We start from the raw sequence: 22,058 nt of genomic DNA on the forward strand, positions 1-22,058 counted from the left end.
AGTCCTGCCCAACTCTGTGTGACCCCATCTGGGATTTTCTTGGCAGAGATACTGGAGTGGTTTGCCATTTCCTTCTGCAGTTCATTTTACAGATGAGAAAACTAAGGGAAATAGGGTTAAGTGACTCACACAGCTAGTAAGTGTCTGAGGCCGGATTTGAACTCACAAAGATAAGTGTTCCTGACTCCAGGCCTGGCATTCTATCCACTGTGCCACCTACATGCCCTGGTGATAGAGACACAAAGGAAATGAAAGAGCACCAACACATTACCAAAATACAGAGAATAAAACAAAGAGAAATTCAGAAGGGGAGCAAACAGGGAAATCTTGCTTTGTTAAATTTAATATACATGGGAAAACAAATTGTGAATCACAGAAGCTCATGATTTTATATACAATCTTTTTTGTAGTTCTTTTTTGAAATGTTTGTTGATGAATGCTAATTTCATAATTTAAAAAACTCATAATATTTAAAATCCATCTAGAACTTCTCTCAATAATTAAGAAAAGTAACCCCAAATACACTTTGCCGAGAGCTAGGAAAAAGGTACAAAAAAAACAAACCAGAAAATTGTTAGTTCCAAACCCCTACCAATAACAGCAGCTGACATTTACATAGTTTTGCAAAACACTTCATATTCGTTTGGTCATCTGCTCTACTCCTGTCTCTCTTGGTAGGCTCTACCCCTTCTTTTACTGTTTTGAAGTGCCCCCTCTCCCCACCCCCCTTCATCTTCATTTTCAATCTAGGATGCCAGTTGTCTTTACTTATGTTTTGCCACTGGACTGTGATGACTCTGAAGGAGATAGTGAGGCTGATGACTTTGCACAGCTCTGCCTCACTTAAATCCAATTCACTCACAAATACTCTTATGTCATTGCTCCTCTTCAAGAGCCAAGGATGAACAACAACAGGAAGGCAGCAGGCTGATTTGAATTTTCTCTTTCTCTCTCTGTATTCAAAAGTGGAAAAGGGGCATGAGGGAGAGAGATTTCTCTAGCTCTTTACCTCATTCTCCGGAGAATTCACTTCTAGTCACCCAAATGGACACTTGGGAGCTTTGTATTTTAACCTTATCATGTGAATGGTCCAAAGGTCAGAGTGGAAGTTGAACCATCTTAGAGAGCAATCTAAAATTATGCCCAAAGAGTTATTAAACTACCTATACTAGAGATGAGGAACCTGTGGCCTCAAGGCCACATGTGGCCCTCTAGGTCCTCGAGTGTGGCCCTTTGACTGAATCCAGACTTCACGAAATAAATCCCCTTAAAGGATTTGTTCTGTAAAACTTAGATTTGGTCAAAAAGCTGTATCCAAGGACCTCGAAGGACACATGTGGCCTCAGGGCCAAAGGTTCCCCACACCTGGCCTGTACCCTTTGACCCAGCAATACCTCACTATTTGAGTTGGATGGTCCCCCATGCATATATCATCCAAATAAAATATGGCACATTTTTTTCATCCTTCTCCAGGGGTGATAGCCTAGTCTTTGCACAGAAGCAGTGGCATTTTTTAGTCCACAGGAAAGAACAGTACTCCATGCTGGCCTGAGAGGGTGATTAATGGAGCCATAGAGACCCAGAAAGGACTTTATATATTATCTGAGCTAACCAACTCATTTAACAGATGAGCAAAACTGAGACCCAGAGATGATAAGTAACTTGCCTAAGGTCACACAGGTAGCAAAACCAGGGCTTGAACCCAGGTTTTGTGGTGCCAGGTGATCTCAGGGGGTTAGCTCAACTGCCAATAACATTCACTTAGATTTAAAGGTGAAATATCTTTAAACAGAGTCTAGAGTGTCCATAAAAGATCATCTGTTGGCACATGGCATAGTGAGGGCATTTAACTTCCTATAGTTCTCATATACTTGGGCGGAGAGGCAATGCCATACGGTGGTAAGAGCAGTGCCTTTGGAATCAGAAGACATGGATTCAAATCTTGCCTTTGTCGATTACTACCTGTATGATCTTAGACAAGTCACTTCTCTAGGCCTCAGTTTCTTTACCTGGGAAACAAGGGCATTGGACTAGATATCCTCTAAAGTCTCTAAAGCCTCTGAATCTGTGATCTTCACTTCTTCCTCATGGGGAGAGATACAGGGGCTTTTGGAGAAGGTAATTCCTTCTAAGTCCTACATTTCCTTCTCTACTGTTTCAGGACCCTTTGTGTAAGAAGGGGAAAGGTATTGATTGAGGAGTGAGCTTCCATCTCTATGTCATGCATGACAGAATTTCTCCTGAAATACAGGTTCAAATTCTCTTAGAAGGCCACTGCTTTCAGTGTTACTAGTTGGAATCAGTCCCCTGAGCTTGACCCCTAATCTAGTGAGTTGGAGAAACCAGGATAAGATGCTGCCAGGTGGGTGCTCCTACCCCTTTCCCTTATAATAGGGACTTTCATTTCTTTCTTTTTTAAAATATACTTTAACATTCATTTTTAAAAAATTTGAGTTCTAAATTCTTTCCCTCCCACTAGCCCCTCCCCCACCCATTGAGAAGATAAGAAATATGATTTCAATTCTACACATGAAATCATGAAAAACATTTCCATATTAGCCTTGTTGCAAAAAAAGCAAGAAAAATAAAGAGGTGAAAAAAAGTGCTTCAATTTGCACATAAAGTTCATCAATTCTCTCTCTTAATGTAGATAGCATTTTTCATCCTGAGTCCTTGAATCATTGACTTTATCAGAGTAAGTCTCTCACAGTTGATCATTGCTGCAATATTGATGTTACTATGTAAAATGTTCTCCTATTTCTGCTCACTTCACTTTATATCAGTTCACTAAGTCTTTCCAGGTTTTTCTGAAACCATCCTGCTTATCATTTCTTACATCACAATAGTATTCCATCACAATCACATACCACAACTTATTTATCCATTCCCTAATTGATGGGCACTTCCTCAATTTCCAATTCTTTGCTACCACTAAAGGAGCTATTATAAATATTTTTGTGCACAGAGGTCCTTTTCCTTTTTCTCTGTTCTCTTTGGGACACAGCTCTGGTAGTGCTATTGCTGGGTCAAAAGATATGCACAGTTTTTAAAAATGTAAATAATATTTAATTTTTTTCCAATTACAGATAAAGACAATTTTCAACATTCATTTTTATAGTATTTTGAGTCCCAATTTTTTCCCCTTCCCCAAGATGGCAAGCAATCTGATATATATTATACATGTGCAATCATGTAAAAGATATTTCCACATTAGTCATGTTGTGAAAGAAGAAACAGAACAAAAGGGAAAAAAAAACCATGAAAAAAAACCCAGAGAAAGTTAAAATAGTATGCTTTGATTTGCATTCAGACTTCATCAAGTCTTACTCCAAATGTGGATAGCATTTTCCATCATAAGCCTTCTGGAATTCTCTTGGATCATTGTATTGCTGTGAAGAACTAAGCCATTCACAATTGATAATTGTGCAACGTTTCTGTTACTGTACAGTATTCTCTTGGTTCTGCTCACTTGACTTTGGATCAGTTCATGTAAGTCTTTCCAGCTTCTCTTAAACTATCCTGCTTATCGTTTCTTACATCACAATAGTATTTCATCACAATCATATACTACAACTTGTTTATCCATTCCCCAATTGATGGACAGCTCCTCAATTTCCAATTCTTTGCCATTGCTAAAAGAGCTGCTATAAATATTTTTGTACATATAGGTCCTTTCCCTTTTTCTTTGATCTCTTTGGGATACAAACTTGGTAGTGGTTTGGCTGGGTCAAAGGATATACACAGTTTTATAGCTCTTTGGGCATAGTTCTAAATTGCTCTCTAGAATGTTTGGACCATTCACAGCTCCACCAATAGTGCATTACTGTCCCTATTTTTCCACATTCCCTCCAGCATTTGTCATTTTCCTTTTCTGTCGTATTAGCCAATCTGATAGGTGTGAGGCAATATCTCAGAATTGTTTTGTTAACTGGCTACCATGGCATCAGGAAAGCACATAGGGAAGGCTTTACAGTCTCTTCAGGGTCAGAGACCATCTTCCAAGGCTGCCTGTGTGATCCCACAGCCAGCCATTGGATCCACAGAGCTTTGAGGGCTGGGCTTGGGGCTTCTTTCAGATCCTAGCAGCAACCTGCGGAGACAAAGTTTCTTGAGACAAGGTTGGTGGCTGAGTGTAGGGATTGCTGGCTTTGTGGTTTGTGCTCCTAAGCTGCCTGAAGACCTTCAGGGAAACGATTGACACTTTAAACCTCACTTTCAGTTCTTCTGGGACCCCTTTGTTGGGGTCCTGTGTTCAGTGGCCTGAAACTGAAGTGACAACCCCGGGGAAGGGCTGTTAGTGGCCTTACATGGTACCACTGTCTGCCTACCTGGCAGCAGCACACCTACAGGGCAGGCCCAGAGGCCAGGTTGATCTCACTAGCCCCTGAATTATTGCTTCTTCAGTTGGGGTCTATGGACCCCCAAGGGCTCTGTGGAGGGTTTTCAGAGGACACCATGAACTTGGATGGGAAAAAAATTACTTCTTTATTTTCACTAACCACTAACTGAAATTTACATAAGAGCAGGTAGAGAGGCGGAGGGGCTGGAGAGAACAGCAGGAAAGGGCAGGACTGGAGTAGTGACCGAGAAAAGGAGCATTATGGTCTTTCATCCTTTGCACCCCTCCTTGGAACTAACAACAAGGGAGGGAAGGAAGTCTACCTTGAATCAGAGTTACTCATCTCCATGAGGTTCCAGGCTTTTGTCTGAGAAAGCAGAGAATGAAAGATGGGGGATGCATGAGTGGGGAGGGGTGAAGGAAGACAGAGAAGGAAAATGAGAGTTGAAAAAGAGAGGGAGAAGGGAAGGAGGGGAAGAGACAGAGGGAATGGGTAGAGAGGCACAAGGGAAGGAAGAAGGAAGGGAAGGAGAGATCAAGGAGTAGTACTGAAGAGGGAGTGAAAGAAGGAGAAAAATATAGAGAGACCTAGAGACAAATGGACAGAGACAGAGAGACAGAGCTTTGACTTTTTTTCTGTCTCCCCATACCTAGCCAAGCTCTAAATAGACCCTTAATCTTTCAAGGGCTCCATCCAACTCGCTATATTCCTAGTGATTTTACTCCCAAGAGTCCCTCCCTTCCCCTATATAATTAGAAAAACTGTCCCTTTGTTCCTTGTATCTAAGTGGGAAATTTATTGGTACTGGTGGCACATTTCCGGGGGACGTTGTCCTCCACCCTTCTATGAGACTTATCTTCTTCCTCTACATGTTCACCTAGGACTGTCCCTGGGTGAATTTTGTACTTACTTTGTATCCTGACCCCAGGAGAGCCTCATCTCTCTCTCTTTGCAAAGTCAGATCCTCACCAACCTCACACCTTGCCCCAAGTGTAAATGAATATTGCCAATTCCAGCTCAAATTGCTTCCCTTCCTTGCTCTCCTCACCCTCTTCCCTCCCTCTTGCCCCACATCCCACTCAAAGTGAACTCCAGGACTCCAGTCCCTCCACAGCTTTCTGTTGGATACAAGCAGGCCAGTCCCTGTGTGCACAGCTGTGAGTATCTGAAATTACCTTTGATTTTGGCAGCAGCACAGTCCTTTGAACAGGGTAAAAAGTGTTGTGGTCATTCTCCAGGGCAGGAAAAGTGAGATCAGAAAGGTCACCCAGTCCATCCAGTCTAGCTCATCAGACTCTTCCTTGTGAGAATACCCTGCATAACAGCTGGGACCCATCAGCTGCAGCTTGGTCAGGGTAAGCCCTTGGACTTTCCTGTCCAGCAGCCCTAAAACTAGGTGGGCCAGGGCTATATAGATTTCTGTCCTCCCCCACCAGTGACCTGAGGTCTCCCAGGCCCCCATCCAGCTTCCCCTCTGGAGCTCTGGCACTGCCTGACACCCTGTGCTCTCTAAGAGTCCATCCATACTCATCCCCCTTGATCCCATCTCTAAGGAAGACTTCAGACAAGTGGTGGGCCCACAATGGAGGTTTGGACAGGTACTCAGAGACCAGGGCTGCAGGGGAGCTCAGGGGCTAGGGGGCAGGGGATTAAGCTTTAATACCATTTCATAATTTAAACCCATTCCTGCACCCATCCTTTCTTACCTTGGCATCGTAGCAGGATCCACAGGAAATACATGGCAATTCCAATTTCAAATGCCCAAGACACAACTAGGATACCACTTATTTCCCACAGCCAGGGACTGTTCCGTATAAGATATTCTGAAAGAATCCCTCAGTCTCAGTACAAGATTGTGACCCTTGGGTCCCTCTGCACACAGTCCCACAACCCCTACGAAATACTGGGACATTCCTAGATGAAGAAAGGTGATCCTGAAGTGGAAATGAGATCCATGATGTCCTTCTGATGTGTAGGGGAATGTTCACTAAGTCTCTGGTCCCCTAAATAGTTACCCTAAGTTCCTGTGTGCATCAGAGTCTTTCTTACTGAAGAAGCAAGAAGGATGAGAGAATTCCAAGATAGAGAGTTTCTGGAGCACTAGCAGTAGGGCACAATGGAAGGCTTGAGACTGAGCAAGGCTGGCCCTGAGGACAAAATGCTCCTGTGAGGAAACCAGGCAAACAGGAGGGAGCAAGCTGAGTGTCCCTTGTAGTCTACTGTGCTGGAGAGAGGCTGTGAGACCTATGGCATAGCTGTGACTTTTCCACTTGTCATTGGTCTTCCCAATGTAAGAGAGGGATTGATTGATAACGATGCCCAACGAATCAATTCAATCAAACTACATTAGACTGTGAAAGTCTGGGAAAGATAACTGATAAAGTAAAATGACACTAGACAGGCATTCTATTCCCACTGAATAAAGGATTTCATCATGTCCCCTGGGTCCTGTGTAAAAGTTAGCTGGAGTCAGGGAATCGCAGACATTGGAGCAAATATGGATTTCCAACAAAAGCCCTATGAGGAAGGGGACATCTTATTCTCAGTCATGGCCAAGTCTCTTTCACACACCCTGTCTTACTCCTCCCTTTGGTCAGGCTAGAGATGCACTGTAGTGTCAATCACATTAGAGACACCAATGAGGCCTGATGGAGCCCAGCTGGAGAAGGTGCAGATACCCTGGTAGGGTGCTGAGCACAGAATCTAAGAGTGGGACTGGGAATGTGGAATGGCTGTCCTTGGGTGAAGAGAGGGATGTTACTCAGGTTTCAAGGGCATACTTAGTTGCTGACTGAGGAGCAGACTGGGGAAGTCCTTCAGATTTTTACCAGGGTCATGGAGTGGTTTGAAGTAGAGTACTGTTTTTGTGATTCCGATTTCATATAGTAAATGCATTTTAACCTGCAAACCTTCCTTTTTGGTCACAATAAGTTATAAAGTAAATAAAAATCATAATGCAAAATGGGGACAAACTCTGCTTGGATGTTTTCCTTGAACTTAAACTTGGGGTTGGGGTGGTGGAAATGAATCAATTTGGGATTAAATAAATGAAATATGACACAAAATCACTTTGCATTTTAAATCCTAGATCAATGTGAAAAGAATGTAAGTCCAAATTGTTGGCAGCTGTTTCTGCATATGGCAGCTGGATAGCACAGTGGATAGAGTCCTGGGCTTGGTATCAGGAAGACTCATCTTCATGAATTCAAATCCAGGCCAGACATTTACTAGCTGTGTGATTCTGGGTAAGTCACTTAACCTTGTTTGCCTTGATTCCTCATCTGTAAAATGAGCTGGAGAAGAAAATGGCAAACCACTCCAGCAACTTTGCCAAGAAAATTCCAAATGGGGTCATGAGGAGTTGGACATGACTAACACAACAGCTTCTGCATATAGAAAAACATCCTGAACCACCAGCATTGATGATAAGAACTTACTTGTAGAAGGCATCTTCAGGGCTTTGTGTTGATTCTTGGGTAGGAGGATTCCTACAGCCAATTACTTAGGGGTCCCAGGAGGAGAGAGCATAGGAATAAATGGAGTCTTCCTTCCAGCTGACCAGAGTATGTGATGTCATAAGGTTATAGGTTTGTATAGGAGAAGCAAGGGTACCTAAGATTGGGCATTTTGAGAATCACCCTTTTTAAGGTTTTGGCTACAGGAATACTGGGGGCAGTGCATTGCAGTAAGTGCCAGATCCTAGCAAAGGTCAGGCTCCCAGGACACTCAGGGTTCTAGAAGACTTGTGCTGTCTTTGCCCAGAACAGTATGATGAGTCAGAAAAATGCCCTTACCCTGGTTTCTCTTCATAATTACCTTGGTGTCGCAGGATGAACCATGTGAAAAAGCCTAATGTCAGCACCCAGAAGGCAGCTATGTATGCAATGAAGAGCACCATCCAGAAAACCAAGACTGTCTTTGCTTCTTCGCCTAACATACAGCCCCCACCAAAGCACATCAGTGCCCTCAATCCCCTGTGGTCCAGAACTAGGGTTTGGGATGAGGAACCTTGCAGCCTCTTCACTCTCCCACATGCCACTACCTTTCTTCCAGAAAGCACATGATTCCCTTGGCTTAGCAACATCCCTGATGAAGTCAGTTTTATTTAGGGAGAGGTGTTTATATCTGGCCAAGTGTAAAGGAAGAGCAGATTTATGTCATGATGGGCTCATGAGTAACTGTAGCTAGAATATCTAGGAAGTCAAGGAACATCCCATAAGGGACTGCATCAATTTCTTTTCAATTAATATTTCTGAATTTATATATTTCCTTTTCTTTCCTCAGCAATACTAGAAGATCCACTCTTATCATCTGAAGAGTGAGAAGAAAATAAATAGGAAGGAAAGAAGGGGATTATAATAGACAAGGGTAACCAGTTATGAGTGCTGGCAGCAGTGGCCAAAGAAGGGATATAGTGAGGCTGATCTCAGGATCCAGAGCATCAAGCAGGATGGGGGCCATTTATATGCATGAGCCTTGGTACCTTGAACTGTGATTAAGTTATCAAGGAAGGTGAACAAAGCAGTGAAAGGTGAAATCTCTATGGTCCAAGGCCAAGGTCTTCTGGATCAGTCCCAAGAAGGTGCTGGCCTATCATTCATCCCACATTTCTCCATCTTGTCCCTGGGGGCATCCTGAGAAACCTTGTCAACTATTTTGATTAAATCTGCATATATTATGTTTATGGCTATTTCTCAAACTATTTTCTTTGAAAATACTCTCGTTATAGCTATTCTTAGCAGTAGAATGATCCAAGACAACACTGAAGGACTTATGATGAAAAATGCTATCTATCTCCAGAGAAAGAACTGGCAGGATCTGAATACAGATTGAAGCATACTTGGGTTTTTATTTTGGTCTATTTTTTCTTTTATAACATGACTAATATGGAAATATATTTTGCACATGTATAACCTATATCAAATTGCTTACCTTCTCAATAAGGGGGCTACGGAGAGAGGGAGGGAATTTGGAACTCAATTTTAAAAATGAATTTTATAAATTGTTTTTATATGTAATTGGGGAAAAATATAATACTAAATTAAAAAAAGAAAAAACTTTAGTGACCTGTAGGTCTGATCACTTTAGTTAGTAAATACTTAATAATAAGTTAATTACAGAAAATTACTTCAATGTAATCAATATTTCCCCTCTAATTATTAACTATGAAATAATGCATAAGTTACATACTTATTATGTAAGAAAAAAGTCTCACTTTACAAACTGGATTAATTTCTCTTAATTTTACCAACCCATGCCCCAAGTACTCCAGTATCAGCATTTCTGGCTTCAGTCCAAATACTTTAAAAGTACCTTAAAGCCTAATATGTTCCCTGTTCAGAAAAGTTTGGGAAGTACTGGTTTCCTACACCCCTTACATGCAACAGCATGTGAATGAAACTGTCTATGCTGGCCTTCTGTGGGCTGGGGAAGAGGGTGATCAGGGGAATGTAGGTAAGAAATTGGCCAGGAAAAAGTGAAGTTCAACCTTTTACAACCCTTCCTTTCCCCTTCACCTGCTTGTCCTCTAATTCTTTTCATTTTCTTGATTCTTACTCTTTTCTCCCAGGAACCTACCCTCTGGAGACTATTACTCCTCCTGATTTCTGTGGTTCCAGGCCCTCAACAATGACTTTTTTTCCACCATAGTCCCATGTGGGTTACCTTCACTCCCCCTCTTCCACATTCATTTTTCTTTATGTGTTGTCTTCCTTTATTAGAGTGTAAGCTCTTTGAGAGCAGGGGCTCTTTCTTTTTGCTACTATTTGTAATCTCAGTGCTTAGCACAAGGCTTGGCATAGCAAGGGTTTAATAAACTTTTGTTGACTTACAGATCTGACTTTCCTTCCATCATCCATCCCTTCGCAAATTAATTCTCAAATGGATTATCTCTTTGGCAGGAGAATAAGCATCTAGTTGGGAAGAGAGGATACTGTACCCTATCATCCCCATCCATGCCCCAGATTCTCACCTGAGACTTTTAGCATTACATCAGCTTCGTCTTGATTAAAACCATTTTCGAAATGACATTTGTAACTTCCTTCATCCAAGAATCTCATGTCACGTATCTTCAGAGTGACATTCCCACTAGAGATAGAATCTCTCACTAGCTCTGTCCTCCCTTGGTAATTAGGGTCCTGGTCTCCAAATTGATCTTCTCCATCTTGATAGAGATGTACCACCCGAGTGGATTGGAACCAGACCACCCCCATGTGCTCTGCACTTTGTGTTGGGGAGAGGTAACATGGCAACTCTGCAACTTCTCCCACTGAGGCCTGGATGGGTCCTGTAGGTCCAATCACTGAGAACTTCCCTGTTCAATCATTTGGGAAGAAAATATCAGAGCTAGGAGAAGAATACAGTAGAAGCAAGAAGCCAGCTTTATGCTATAGATGGGGGAGAAAGATGGTGTTCTCAAGTGGGATGGGAGGGGGGCAGAGCCAAGATGGCAGAGTGAAAGCAGTAACTTGCTTGAGCTTTCCCCCAAACCCCTCCATGTGGGATGGGAAACAGAGAAAATGAGGAAGGAGGGGGTAGAGGGAGAATGAAAGAAATTCCCATGGAGGGATGAAGGAAGAGAAATAAAAATGGTGAAGATATTGAGAAGTCCCCAGAAGGGAGAGAAAGGGAAACTAGTGAAAACCCCAGGAAATTATGTGAGAAGAGAGAGGTTGAGGTGTCAGGCAATGAGGAAATGGCTTAATGGATAATGATGTAGGCGGGGATAGAATCTCTTCAGCTTCAATTCACCCCTCAATCCATGGAATCCCATTACAAGACACTGGGGAACAAACATTCATACCTGAGGCCAATGTGGGTATCTCAAGGAAGAGAATGGGGACAAGGAAACTGAATAAGTGGCATGAGAGACCGATTAATTCCATCACACCTAGGAGAGGAAAAAAGGAAATATGAGGAGGGGTCAATGACTAGAATGGGAACAAAAGTTAGGGGGTCACAGTGGCATTGGTCATGGTTTCAGGAGCTTATAGGATTTTCAGAAACAAAACTCCATTGGTTATCAGTGGTGGACAGGTATTCAGAGGTTATCTACTCCAATATTTATCCCAATAAGAATCTCCTCTATTACATGCCCTACAGGAAGTTATTCAACTTTTGTGTGAAGTGAGATTCAGTTAGCCGTGTGCTTTAGCAGGGCATGTCAGTTTGGGGCAGCTCTATCCTGAAGAGGTTTGACTTAGGTAACAGAAGTGGCACATGCTCAGAGCATCTTTGAGGCTACTCTACATGTAAGAGGCTAAAGAATGTGACATTAGCAAAGCTGTGATTATCTGTAATGAGGAAGTGCATTGGAGAGACTTGAGAACATGTGTATCCATTTTGTAACTGGTTCTGGCCTGATTGACTCATGGTGGGCAGCAGCCCCTTTGAATGGCTGTGGCTGCTGAACCAGAACTGGAGGTGCATTCAAAAGACCTTAGCCCTTGCTGATATTAGATCTCCAACCCAGCTACTTGACAGGGATTCCAGTCTACTGGAGGTGTTTTCAGGGATAAGTCTACTCTTGGGTCCTCCAGACCCAAATCAGGGTCAAGAGCTTGCAAACCTCAGATCAGGAGGGTAGCAATCAGATTTTATCTTAGATAAGATCACTTAGAGTTCACTGAAAGTTTGCTGATCACCAGCCTGAGCATCTTCTGAGATCTTTGAAGACCATTGGAATCAGTATTCAGAGAAAGCAGTATCAGGAACACAGAAAATATAAACTATGATCAAATAAATCCCTCACTCCCCAGAAATGAGCAGAGCTTTGGGCTAGCACAAATGATTAAGTGAGGGGAAAAAAGCTTGAAGAATGAGTAGACAAGATTCCCACAATGATGAGTTATTGTGGAGAGAGGGATAGTTAAGACACAAACTCAAAATAGGATGCCTCCAAAACATCCATAAGCAAAGCCTCAAAGTAAAACACAACTTCAAAATAAAGTCAACCAGAATCCTGGAAGAAATGGAAAAAACAGTTTTTTGAAAAGAATTAAAATGATTTTATAAACAAAATGAGGTTTCTAGAGCAAAGAGTTGTAAAAGAAATTTGAGCTTTGGAGGAAAGACTTATTATAAGGACATCTAACAATGTAGTACAAAAGTTGTAGAATCTTAACCAAGTAACAGACTCTTTGAAAATTTGGATGAATCAAACAGAACTTAATGACTACATGAGACAACATGAAGTATTAAAAATCATTCAAAACACTGAAAAAAGAAGAGAATGTAATGTATCTCATATTAAAAAAACTGACCTGGAAAATGCAGCAATGAGAAATAATTTAAGAATCATTGGAATACTTGAAAGCTATGATCAGGAAAATAGTCTGGACATCATATTTTAAGAAGTTATGGAAAGAAAATGACCCAGAATTCATTAGATTAAGAGGGTAAGAGAAGAATAGAAAAAAAAATCTAGTGGTTGTCTCCTGAATGAAAGCCCCAAAAATGAAAACTCCCAGGGATATCATAGCCAAATCCATATAATTCTAAGATATTATTAAGAAAATTCCTTACTGTTCTTGATGAATTAAAATCATAGATAAATTTCATGCTTAGATTCTAAAAGAGCTAGTTGATGTGACTGCTAAGCCACTCTCAGTGACATCTGATAGAACATGGTAAATGGAAGTGTGACCTGTGGCTTGGAAAATAGCAAATGTGTTCCCTGCCTCTGTCCCCCCACTCCTTTTTAAAAAGAGGATGGATCTTTAGACTATAGGCCAATTATCCTAGAATATTGAAGAGATGGTTAGTGAACATTTACAACAAAATAAAGAAGTTTGGTTAGATGGCATGAGTGACAATTGGATCTGGCAAGAGGACAGAGTGAGTGTTCACAATAACTGTCTGATCCTTGCCATGTAGCTTTAGGACTCTTAGTTCTCACTCCCCTAGTCTAGGGATCTTTCTGCATACCCATTAAGTACACCCTCAGTATACTTAATCTGGAGTCATTGGCCCCTCATTCTCTTAAATCCCTTCATTCTCCTGAGTCTTTCAGTCGCTTGGCCATTTTAGATTGTTGAATTCCCTCACTTTTTAAATCCTGATATCCCATAATCCTTTCAGTCTCCTAGCCATGTTCCTAGGGTCCCAAGTATGTCCTGGTGGGGCTCCAGTCTTCTTCTTCTTTTTTTTTTTAGGCAATTGGGGTTAAGGGACTTGCCCAGGGTCACATGGCTAGTGTCAAGTGTTTGGTCTGAGGCCGGATTTGAACTCAGGTCCTCCTGACTTTGGGGCTGCTGCTCTATCCACTGCGACACCTAGCTGCCCCTCCAGTCTTCTTAGGGTAGGGTTTGTAGACTAGTTTCATTCTGTGAGAATCTGAATCTCAAAGTTTCATTTTGAGTCTCACTATAAAAAGAGAATTTGAAAGCTGGGCTTCTTCTTTCCCTGTTATATCTTATCTTTCCTTTTGCTTCCCACCATCCACAATACCTAGATCCCATGGACAGCCTAGCCCAGACCCTGGCACATAGTAGGTGCTTCAAAAATGCTTCTTTCTTTCTTGTCATGGGAAATCCTAGACAAGGGCCTCAGATGCTCTGGTTGCCTCCCTCTGGTTTTGCTCGTGGAGCATTCCTAGAACTGTGGAGTCTTACAGCTTGAAAGTCTCTTTGGAGATCATGTAGTCCAATCACTCAACCCTCTGTTGGACCCCCATTGCTGTCACACAAATTTTCCAAGAGGGAATTTGAGGCCCAAAGAGGAAAAGTTACTCACTAGAGGTACCTCATCCAGGCAAAGGCACCTCTGTGACTGGAAGTCATGGGTGTCTTGAGTCCCAGCACTGGGCTGCTTGCTCCCCACTACACAAATGCCTGGCTTGGAGCCTGGGGAAGCCATATAGAGTGGGCCAAATTCCTTTGTGCTCCATCCTAACATGAACTCAGTGTGTGTGTGTGTGTGTGTGTGTGTGTGTGTGTGTGTATGTGCTGCATGTATATGAGAGGAAATCATGTATAAAAGAGGCCAGGGAGATAGCTTGAGAAACACAGGTGCCTATTGTATAGGGAGAAGAACAGGAGGCAGGCAGGAGAAGCTTATGTGAGCAAGGCTGGGGAAGGGGCCATGAGCCTGGGAAACGTGACAAGAAGGATGTGGCTCACATTGTCAGCAGCCCAGATTCAACATGGGTGAAGGAGGAAGCTCAAGACCCTTCTTAAAGGAGAAGTGAGACAGAGGGGAGAAGTAGAGCAGTTCCCCTGCAAATCAGCATTGGGTGCAGTCTCTAGAAGATGGTCTTTGGTATATTGGGCTCCTTTTCTAACATGAAATGAATTGTTGGGCTGCATCAGTGGGAGTAATTTTCAAATTACAAATTCCCTAAACCTATGAAACAAGCAACAACAAAAGGTTTTCTGAGAGGCAGCTATGAATTAGTGACTAGGGAATAAGAACCTGCCTTGGATTCAGAAAGACAAGAATTGAAGTCCTATCTCTGAACCATACTAGGTGTGTAACAATTAGCAAGATGTTCTCTTTGTACCCAAGTAAACTCACTCAGATTAAATGGCTGACCTGCATAGGCAGAGAGAATTTTCATATTAGAGGTTCCCTATGCTGTTTGACTAATAGGTCAGGATACCTTCCACCACCCCAAAGTTCTCCCTAGCAAAGCACAAGGGGGCCATGGTCTCTGGGCAAGTGGCCTCCCTCAGAGTTGCCATTGTTTATATCCCTCTGAGTCTAAGGCAGTGAACAATCTGGAATCTAGACAATATGGTTCCCCAGAGTAACAGTCTGTGACAAAGGGATTCCTAGGATCAGCTGCTTATTGCAGCATCAAAGTTCAAGTCTCCAAGCACACACTGAATGTCAACTACATAAAAGGCCTTCTACTCAGCAACAGGGGAGATAGAAAAGAAGATACCTCCCAGTGCCTACCTCTGCTTTTCAATATTATTTATAAAGGCAGTTTGTGACACAGTGGCTATAGTGTTGGACCAGCAATGAAGAAGGAAAACTTGAGGGCTTTTTTTTTTTTTTGCTTTTTGGTAGGGCAATGGGGGTTAAGTGACTTGCCTGTAGTCACACAGATAGTAAGTGTTGTGTCTGAAGCTGGATTTGAACTCAGGTCCTCCTGACTCCAAGGCAGGAGCTCTATCTACTGTGCCACCTAACTGCCCTCAAGACTTGAATTTGAATCTTGCCTCAGACATTAGTTGGGTGACCCTAGGAAAGTCACTTAACCTCTCTCAGCCTCAGTTTCCTTATCTATAAAATGGCCATAAGTAATGGCACCTACTTCATAGGGTCCTTTTGAGAATCAAATGGGATAATATACATAAAGTTCTTTGAAAACCTTAAACGCTATATGAATACTAGCCATTATTTTTGTTATTGTTATTGTCTGAGCCACTGCTGTGAAATGAGGCTGAAATGATGGTGGTTTGGGAAAGGGTAAGGTGCAGAGTGCAGGGGAGACATTAAATTATTGATATCTTTGTGGAAGAATTTGTATTTTATATTATAGTCCAATGAGAAGTCAATGAATGTTGCTGAGGAGAAGCCTAGTCTGATCAGTGCTATGTTTTTAGAACATTAATCTAGCAGCCTGGATAGCAGGGAGGAATAAGGATTCCATCCATTCCAGAAGCCTATGCCCTGATTCCCAGAGCCATGGTCTGAGTGAGTCAGACCCACACCTGCTTGCTGAGTCATTTGGGAACCTTGGATGCCGGTATCTAATTCTTGATGGAGAGAGTAGACATAGCCATTAGAGCAATACTTCTCTCCTCAGCTTCCATGGAAAGGGAGAGGTTAAAACAAATAGCAGGGAACAGAGAGAAGAAAGAAGATGGTAAGACTGATAGGACAACTGGTAGGACAGAAGGGATCTGGGACTCTCAGGGAGTAAGTAGATAGGGTCCCACCAACAATCAATCAGCAAACATTCACTAAAAACCCACTGTGAACTGTGATGATGTAAAAAAACAGAAGACACCAACAAAATGTATTTTTAAAAAGCCTTCTGAACGCCAGGCACTGGAGATGAAAAAAAATAAACAAACAAAATGGGAGACAATCCTTACTCTTGGGGAGCTTATATTCTAAAAGGGTAGACTTGGGCACAGGCTGAGGGGAGGCTAGAAAAGACTGTCTTGCTGGGCAAGCAGCAGCATTTGAGTGATCCTAGTTAAGGTGGCATCTTTGCCCATCGTGAACAGCGCATTTAACTCCCCTGCTCCATTCTACCATGTTGATCCAGACAACTGCATCACTCCAGCCTACCTCATCCATTCTATCTCATTTACTCCATGCTTACCCACCATGCTCTGCACCCTCCACCTAATCTGTTCCAGCCTGTCCCCTCCACCATAGGTACTCCACCTCAAGCAGTCCACCCTGCCTACTGTACCTTACGCAATCTGAGAATGTCAAAGTACCTTGAGGTCATGTAGTCTAACCTGTCCCATGACAGAAGTCCTCTCAACAACATTCTGGACAAGTAGTCATCCAGCTCTTCAATGAAGACCCTTGAGGAGGAGGAACTGGCCACTTTTCAAGTCAGTCCATTCCACACTGGGGCAGCTCGAACTGTTAGGAAGTTGTTTTCTTGATGTCAGACCTAAATTGACCTTTTGCAACCTCTTCCCATAGCTTCTAGCTCTGTCCATGTGCAGAGCATCTTACAAGAGGATAAGATAGGACACAGAGGGAATACGACACCCCATGTCACATGATTAGTGTATTAAGAGGGTTTTAAGACAATGCTTCTTTAAGAAGTTCGATGGAGGAAGGCTACTGTTAATTGGGGGTAAATACTACTGCTACTGTTAAGAAGAGGTGATTTGGTGGAGTTAAAGGCAGTTATTATATTCCCATCACCCAAATATTTCTTTTTGAGGCTAAACTTCCATAGTTCCTTCAGTCATCTCAAACTCAGCGTGTCCAATACAGAATTCGTTGTCTTCTCCTTCTCTTTTCCATAGGTCCCCCAGGTCCAGTTACTGAGAAGTGCCCTGTTCAATCAGGCAGAAGAGGGGATGGGATCAGAGAGGAGCCCAGCAGAGGGTGGGAGGGCCCTGATTTCACAATCCAGCCTCACAGAATAGAATAGTTGGAAGAGCCTTCAGTGGCTGCCTAGTTCAACCCATTCTGGAAAAAGAATGCTTTAACATACCCAACAAATGAACATTCTTATTCTGATTGAAAGCCTTCCAGGAGACAAGATCCACCATCTGCTGAGGGAGACCATTTCACTTTGGGTCAGCCCTAGTTATGAGGAAGGTTTTCCTGACATCAAGCCTAACCTTGCCTCTTGGCAACTTCTAGCTATTATTCTTGGCTTATACATCTGAAACAGTTGGTGAATTAGTTGCTGTGAATCAAGGCAACTATGCATTACTCTCTTCAGACAAAGCTCATTTTCTCTTCTCCTTAGAACTGTTTCCTGCTAAAGACTGTGTCTTTAAACTATTCCTGAATTTCCTTTCTACTATCAGAAATAGTGAGAGGGAGTGGTACTACCCTTCGAAGTTTCTATTATTTCTACCCCAGAAAGCTTTTCTTTCTTATGAATGAGAATCTGATGTGGAAGAGACTTCCCTTTGGTTTTTCCTCCTTTTGAAGAGTAAACTTCTCATTAATACAAGTCAGGAACTTGTCAGCTGCTCTGCTCTTAGGTAGAGATGGAGAGGAAGGCAGAACCCTGAAATGGTAGGGGGAGGGGAGAAGAAGAGAGGATGACAAGGCAGAGAAGAGAGGAGGAAAGGGAAATGGGAAGGGAAAGAATTAGGGGAGATCATGAGTTGAAGTAAAGTAGGAAACATGATGAGGCCATTGCAGGAAGAGCTTAGGAGAGTATCAGAGAATGGTTTGGAGTAAAATGAAGAGTGGAGAAATAGAGCATTTCTGTAACCTCATTCTTCAGCCTTCAGGATCCATTTCTTAGGCTCTCAGACATGACTAAAAGCAAACCTTGGCAACTATAGTTTATGTGGCATCTCAAGGAATGAGGAAGTAATGAGGACACTGAAGAGAAAACAGCCCAAGGGACATCTCTATCACTCTTAGGAGAGGACACAAGGGAGGAGTAGGAGGAACAGTATTAATATGTGGAGGAGGAGGAAGAAAAGGAGGAAGAAAAGGAGCAAAAGGAGAAAGAGGAAAAGGAGTACGAGGGGAAGGACAATTGAGTAGGAGGATTAAGCCTGTGTCAGCGACAAAAGCATGGGAAAGTAAATGATTATGACATGAGGAAATAGGCAGTGTTGATGTCTGACAGGGACACAAGAGGTCAGTGACTATACAGGGATGCAGAGCCAATGTCTTGGACAAAGATCAGGGTGTGTCTGACTGAGGAGGTCTATGAGGAACTGACCCCTGTGAGGATGGGCTCAATACTTACCCTGTGTTGATTCCAAAGGCAACCTCTGCGCTGGAAGGAGTGGTCCGGGGCCAGGTTAGGGGTGCCTTCCCCAAATTCAGAGAGGCTCAGCAGTGCCAGGACACATTTTGTGTGGATGACTGGGGCTTCTGCTGTCTGGGGCAGATCTCTGGATCACTTGTTCGGTCTGTCAGTCTCTATGATACCTTGGGGGTGGGGTGAGGGGAGGAAGATGCCCTCTGTGGGGATATCTCCTTGTCAGAGGAGGAGAGGGGAAGGCTCTGTTGCCTTAGCTCTCCTTTGTGACTGAGTCTGAAGGGCACATCATGAGGGGTATCTCAAACCCAGAAACAGAAAGGAAAAGTGAGACAAGGGAAGGGGGAGGATCCTTCATGGGTGCCTGCTCTGAACTCTGGGCCGAAGTCCATCCCCACTCACTCCAGCCCACCCAAGCTCCCTTTCTCTTTTCCCCTTCCAGCCTTTATTTTTCTGGTCCCTCGGAGCTCTCATGTGTCTCTGCATAGGAACAGAATCTGCCTAAGTAGCCATTCCTCTCCAGTAGTCTCTATGGGCCTGCGGGACAGGGCTTTGGGTGAGGCAACCTTGCTTTCTACCTGTGTAGCTGTGTAGCTGCTTCCTGCCCCAGCTCATCTGGACCCTATTCTGGACCTACCTTTTCCCTTTCTCCCAGCCACCCAGCTCTGGCCAGATGGTCTGGATCCAGCTATAGTCCCATCTTCAAATCTAGACTCAAATCCAGCCCAAGCTCAACCCATGTCCAGGTTCCGGTTTCAGCCCCAGATCCAATTCCAGTTCTTCTTTTGATCCCGTTCCTTCCTCCCCCAAAAGAGGGAGGAAAGGGGAAGTGTTGTAAACTTCGTTCTTCATGGAAGGTGTTTGTAGAGCAGGGTTATGTGATGACTTCAGGCAGAGGTCGTGGAGAGGTTGGAGTTAGAGCTTATCTGTAATAAATGCAAGACATCTTCCACATGCAGGGGGGCAGTTAGAGCTAGGACTCAACCCTTGATTCCCCCTCCCCCCTTTTTTCCCAGATTGAGTCTCTTACTATATTTAGCCTTGGAATTTTGTTGGTGATTTTGAATGGAGACTGGTACCTGCATCAGGATTTTCTGTTTTTGTTGTAAGATTGGCTGGATTTTTTTTTAGTTGATTTTATGAAATCTGGTTTGTTTGGGTGATTTTACACCAGTATAATTGTGATAGGTTTTCCCTCCCAATCCCCACTCCCAACAGGATTGGTAATGAATTCTACTATTGTTTTTGCTGCTTCTTAGTTTTCTACATTTTACTTTTGTTATTTTGAATCCAAAGGATGTGTCACCTCCCACCGTGAAAATCACTTTTGTTTGCTTTTCTGGTAGACTTTTTTTTTTTGAGCTCCAGATAACGCCATTTCGTTTCCTATTTGCATATTGGAGTTGTTCTTCCTGTGATTATTCCAGGAAAGCCTTGTTTATTCCTATTTAAAAAAAATTAAAGTAGAACTGTATATAAATTTTTTTTCCATACTAGTTTGGTCTCCTGTATGTATGTGTATATATATATATATATATATATATATAATTGATATTACTAAGAAAACATTTATGTGATATATCTAATGCTGAATTATGTTGGCATACTGCTATGTGTTTATAAATAAGTTTTGAAGGTCTGCTGTATGCCAAATAATTTGTTATGTTAGTTCATGAAAAAAGTTACTGATACAGTTTCCATGATTTTGAATCCATGCCTGCTGCTTTGATATTATTTATGTAGAGTGTTGTTTCCATAAAGTAAATTAATTGCATAGAACTTTGCTTGTTGTAATAGAGTACAATTTCCTGCTTGGATTAACATTTTGGGTATAGGTGGTGCGATATATAAAGGATATGAGAGTTGAAACAGTTGCGTGTTTGGTGCCAGGAAATCATAAAGCCCTCCTAATATTAGGGATAGACCTAAATTAAAAGAAAAAAGACATTGTTCCTTTTGAGCTTCATGTCTCCCTCATTTTTTCCACCTTCTTCTCAGAATGCCCCACAAAACAATCCATTCATTTATGTACTCAGGCTCTCATAGTTTCTCTCCAAAACATCCACTGCTGGGAATTCTGGGAATTCTTGCTCTTGCAAAGGAGGGCTAGTTTAGTGATTCTTGAATCTCCTCAGACTGGACACTGCTAGAGAGATGGAAATCAGGTCTGATCTATTTCTTACTCTTTCCCCTCTCCCCTCAGATTCTTGTAAGGAACCCTTCATAGAGAAGAACATAGGAGGTTCCCCATAATGACTTGCTGGTGAGTTGGTTACTCTATCTGTGTGAGTGAGCAACCATATGTAGTCTTATGCCCTGATCATTCCTCACACTGATAGGAGCTCTGGTGTCCCCAGTTTAATGGGCCTGAGAGAATGTTGCTTTTGGTGACTTATTCTTAGGAGAGGATGGCTCCTGGCAAAGAGAGGGCTCAACCCAAGAAGAGGTCTTGATACTCTGCCTGGTTTTAGTACACAGAAAATGAGAGCAGTGTGACTGTCACTAGAAGAACTGAGCTCAGCCCACCTTCTCTCCTTTTTCCAGACTTCCCTATTTCTGTTGCTCCCATATACCCAGACTCACAATCTCAGTCATCCTTGATCTTCTTTTTTTATTCTCTCTCTCTCTCTCTTCCCCCACCTCTGTCACTGTTTCTCTCTGTCTCTCCATCTCTCTCTGTGTTTCTCTCTCTATGTCTCTTTGTATCTGTGTCCATCTCTCTCTGTCTCTGGCTCAGTTTGTGTCCATATCTCTTTTTCTCTGTCTCTCTGTGTATCTGTCTGTGTCTCTCTCCAATCAGTAACAAATCACATTGATTCAGCCTCCACAACATGTCTGACATTTTCTCTTTCCCTACACTTCCATAACCACCACTCTCCTTCAGGCCCTCTCACTCTCTCACCTGGACTGTTGGGATCTCCCTCCTCTGCTTGACTCTGCTTCAAAGCATCCTTTATGCGACTGCTAAAATAACCTTACTAAGGCATATACCTGATTGTGGTACCCTTTTTCTCAAGAACCTTCGGTAGTTCTCTGTTGTATTTAAAATAAAATACAAAGTCCTCCACTGGTACCCACCTCATTCTCCAAGAGTTGAGAATTATAGTTGAGAACTATAATTTGATCTGGTAGGTGCTCTGACTGGGCCTGATTCAAGTCAGTCCCCTGGTAATTTAAGTTCAATAATGAAAAAATGAGACACCTGCAGGTCCTTCAGCAGTTAACAGAAAAGAGATTTGCTTAGCTATAGTGGGAGAAAGATAGTTGACAAAGATAAGTATTGAGGATGTCTCAAACTGATTCAGCTGAGCTAATCTGCCTTTCTTGAGCTGCTTATTAGT

At 42.6% G+C, this 22,058-nt stretch overlaps 1 protein-coding gene across 5 annotated transcripts; it reads right to left on the reverse strand.

Moving 5' to 3' along the window:
* Window positions 1-315: 315 nt before the first annotated feature.
* LOC110214438 (myelin-oligodendrocyte glycoprotein-like) lies at window positions 316-19,456 on the reverse strand. Of its 5 annotated transcripts, none has more exons than XM_020995372.2 (7): window positions 19,355-19,456; window positions 18,703-18,887; window positions 11,143-11,229; window positions 10,312-10,653; window positions 6,047-6,163; window positions 5,516-5,654; window positions 316-4,090 (listed from the first exon to the last, which is right to left on the reverse strand). In XM_020995372.2, exons 3-7 carry the CDS (start codon window positions 11,222-11,224, stop codon window positions 3,985-3,987), a joined length of 786 nt encoding a protein of 261 aa, XP_020851031.1. In that variant the 5' UTR covers window positions 11,225-11,229; window positions 18,703-18,887; window positions 19,355-19,456; the 3' UTR covers window positions 316-3,984. The 5 variants fall into 5 exon arrangements, with proteins under 5 accessions (XP_020851031.1, XP_078009992.1, XP_020851033.1 ...); XM_078153866.1 differs by lacking the exon at window positions 19,355-19,456 and adding an exon at window positions 8,157-8,270 and having other exon boundaries at window positions 18,703-19,324; XM_020995374.2 differs by lacking the exon at window positions 19,355-19,456 and having other exon boundaries at window positions 5,516-5,540; window positions 18,703-19,318.
* Between the last annotated feature and the right edge of the window lie 2,602 nt (window positions 19,457-22,058).

The sequence above is a fragment of the Phascolarctos cinereus genome, unplaced genomic scaffold, assembly GCF_003287225.1.
Source record: "Phascolarctos cinereus isolate Bilbo 61053 unplaced genomic scaffold, phaCin_HiC Scaffold_4;HRSCAF=312, whole genome shotgun sequence".
Classification (NCBI taxonomy): domain Eukaryota; kingdom Metazoa; phylum Chordata; class Mammalia; order Diprotodontia; family Phascolarctidae; genus Phascolarctos; species Phascolarctos cinereus.

Bases quoted from the DNA above. Each gene is read 5' to 3' on its own strand.
- LOC110214438 (XM_078153866.1), bottom strand. From the start codon at position 11,224: ATGGAATTAATCGGTCTCTCATGCCACTTATTCAGTTTCCTTGTCCCC. The intron at 10,654-11,142 runs GTATGAATGTTT...ATGATTGAACAG, and splicing joins GATACCCACATTGGCCTCAG to GGAAGTTCTCAGTGATTGGA. The intron at 5,655-6,046 runs GTAAGAAAGGAT...GCTGTTATGCAG, and splicing joins GATCCTGCTACGATGCCAAG to GGTATTCTCACAAGGAAGAG.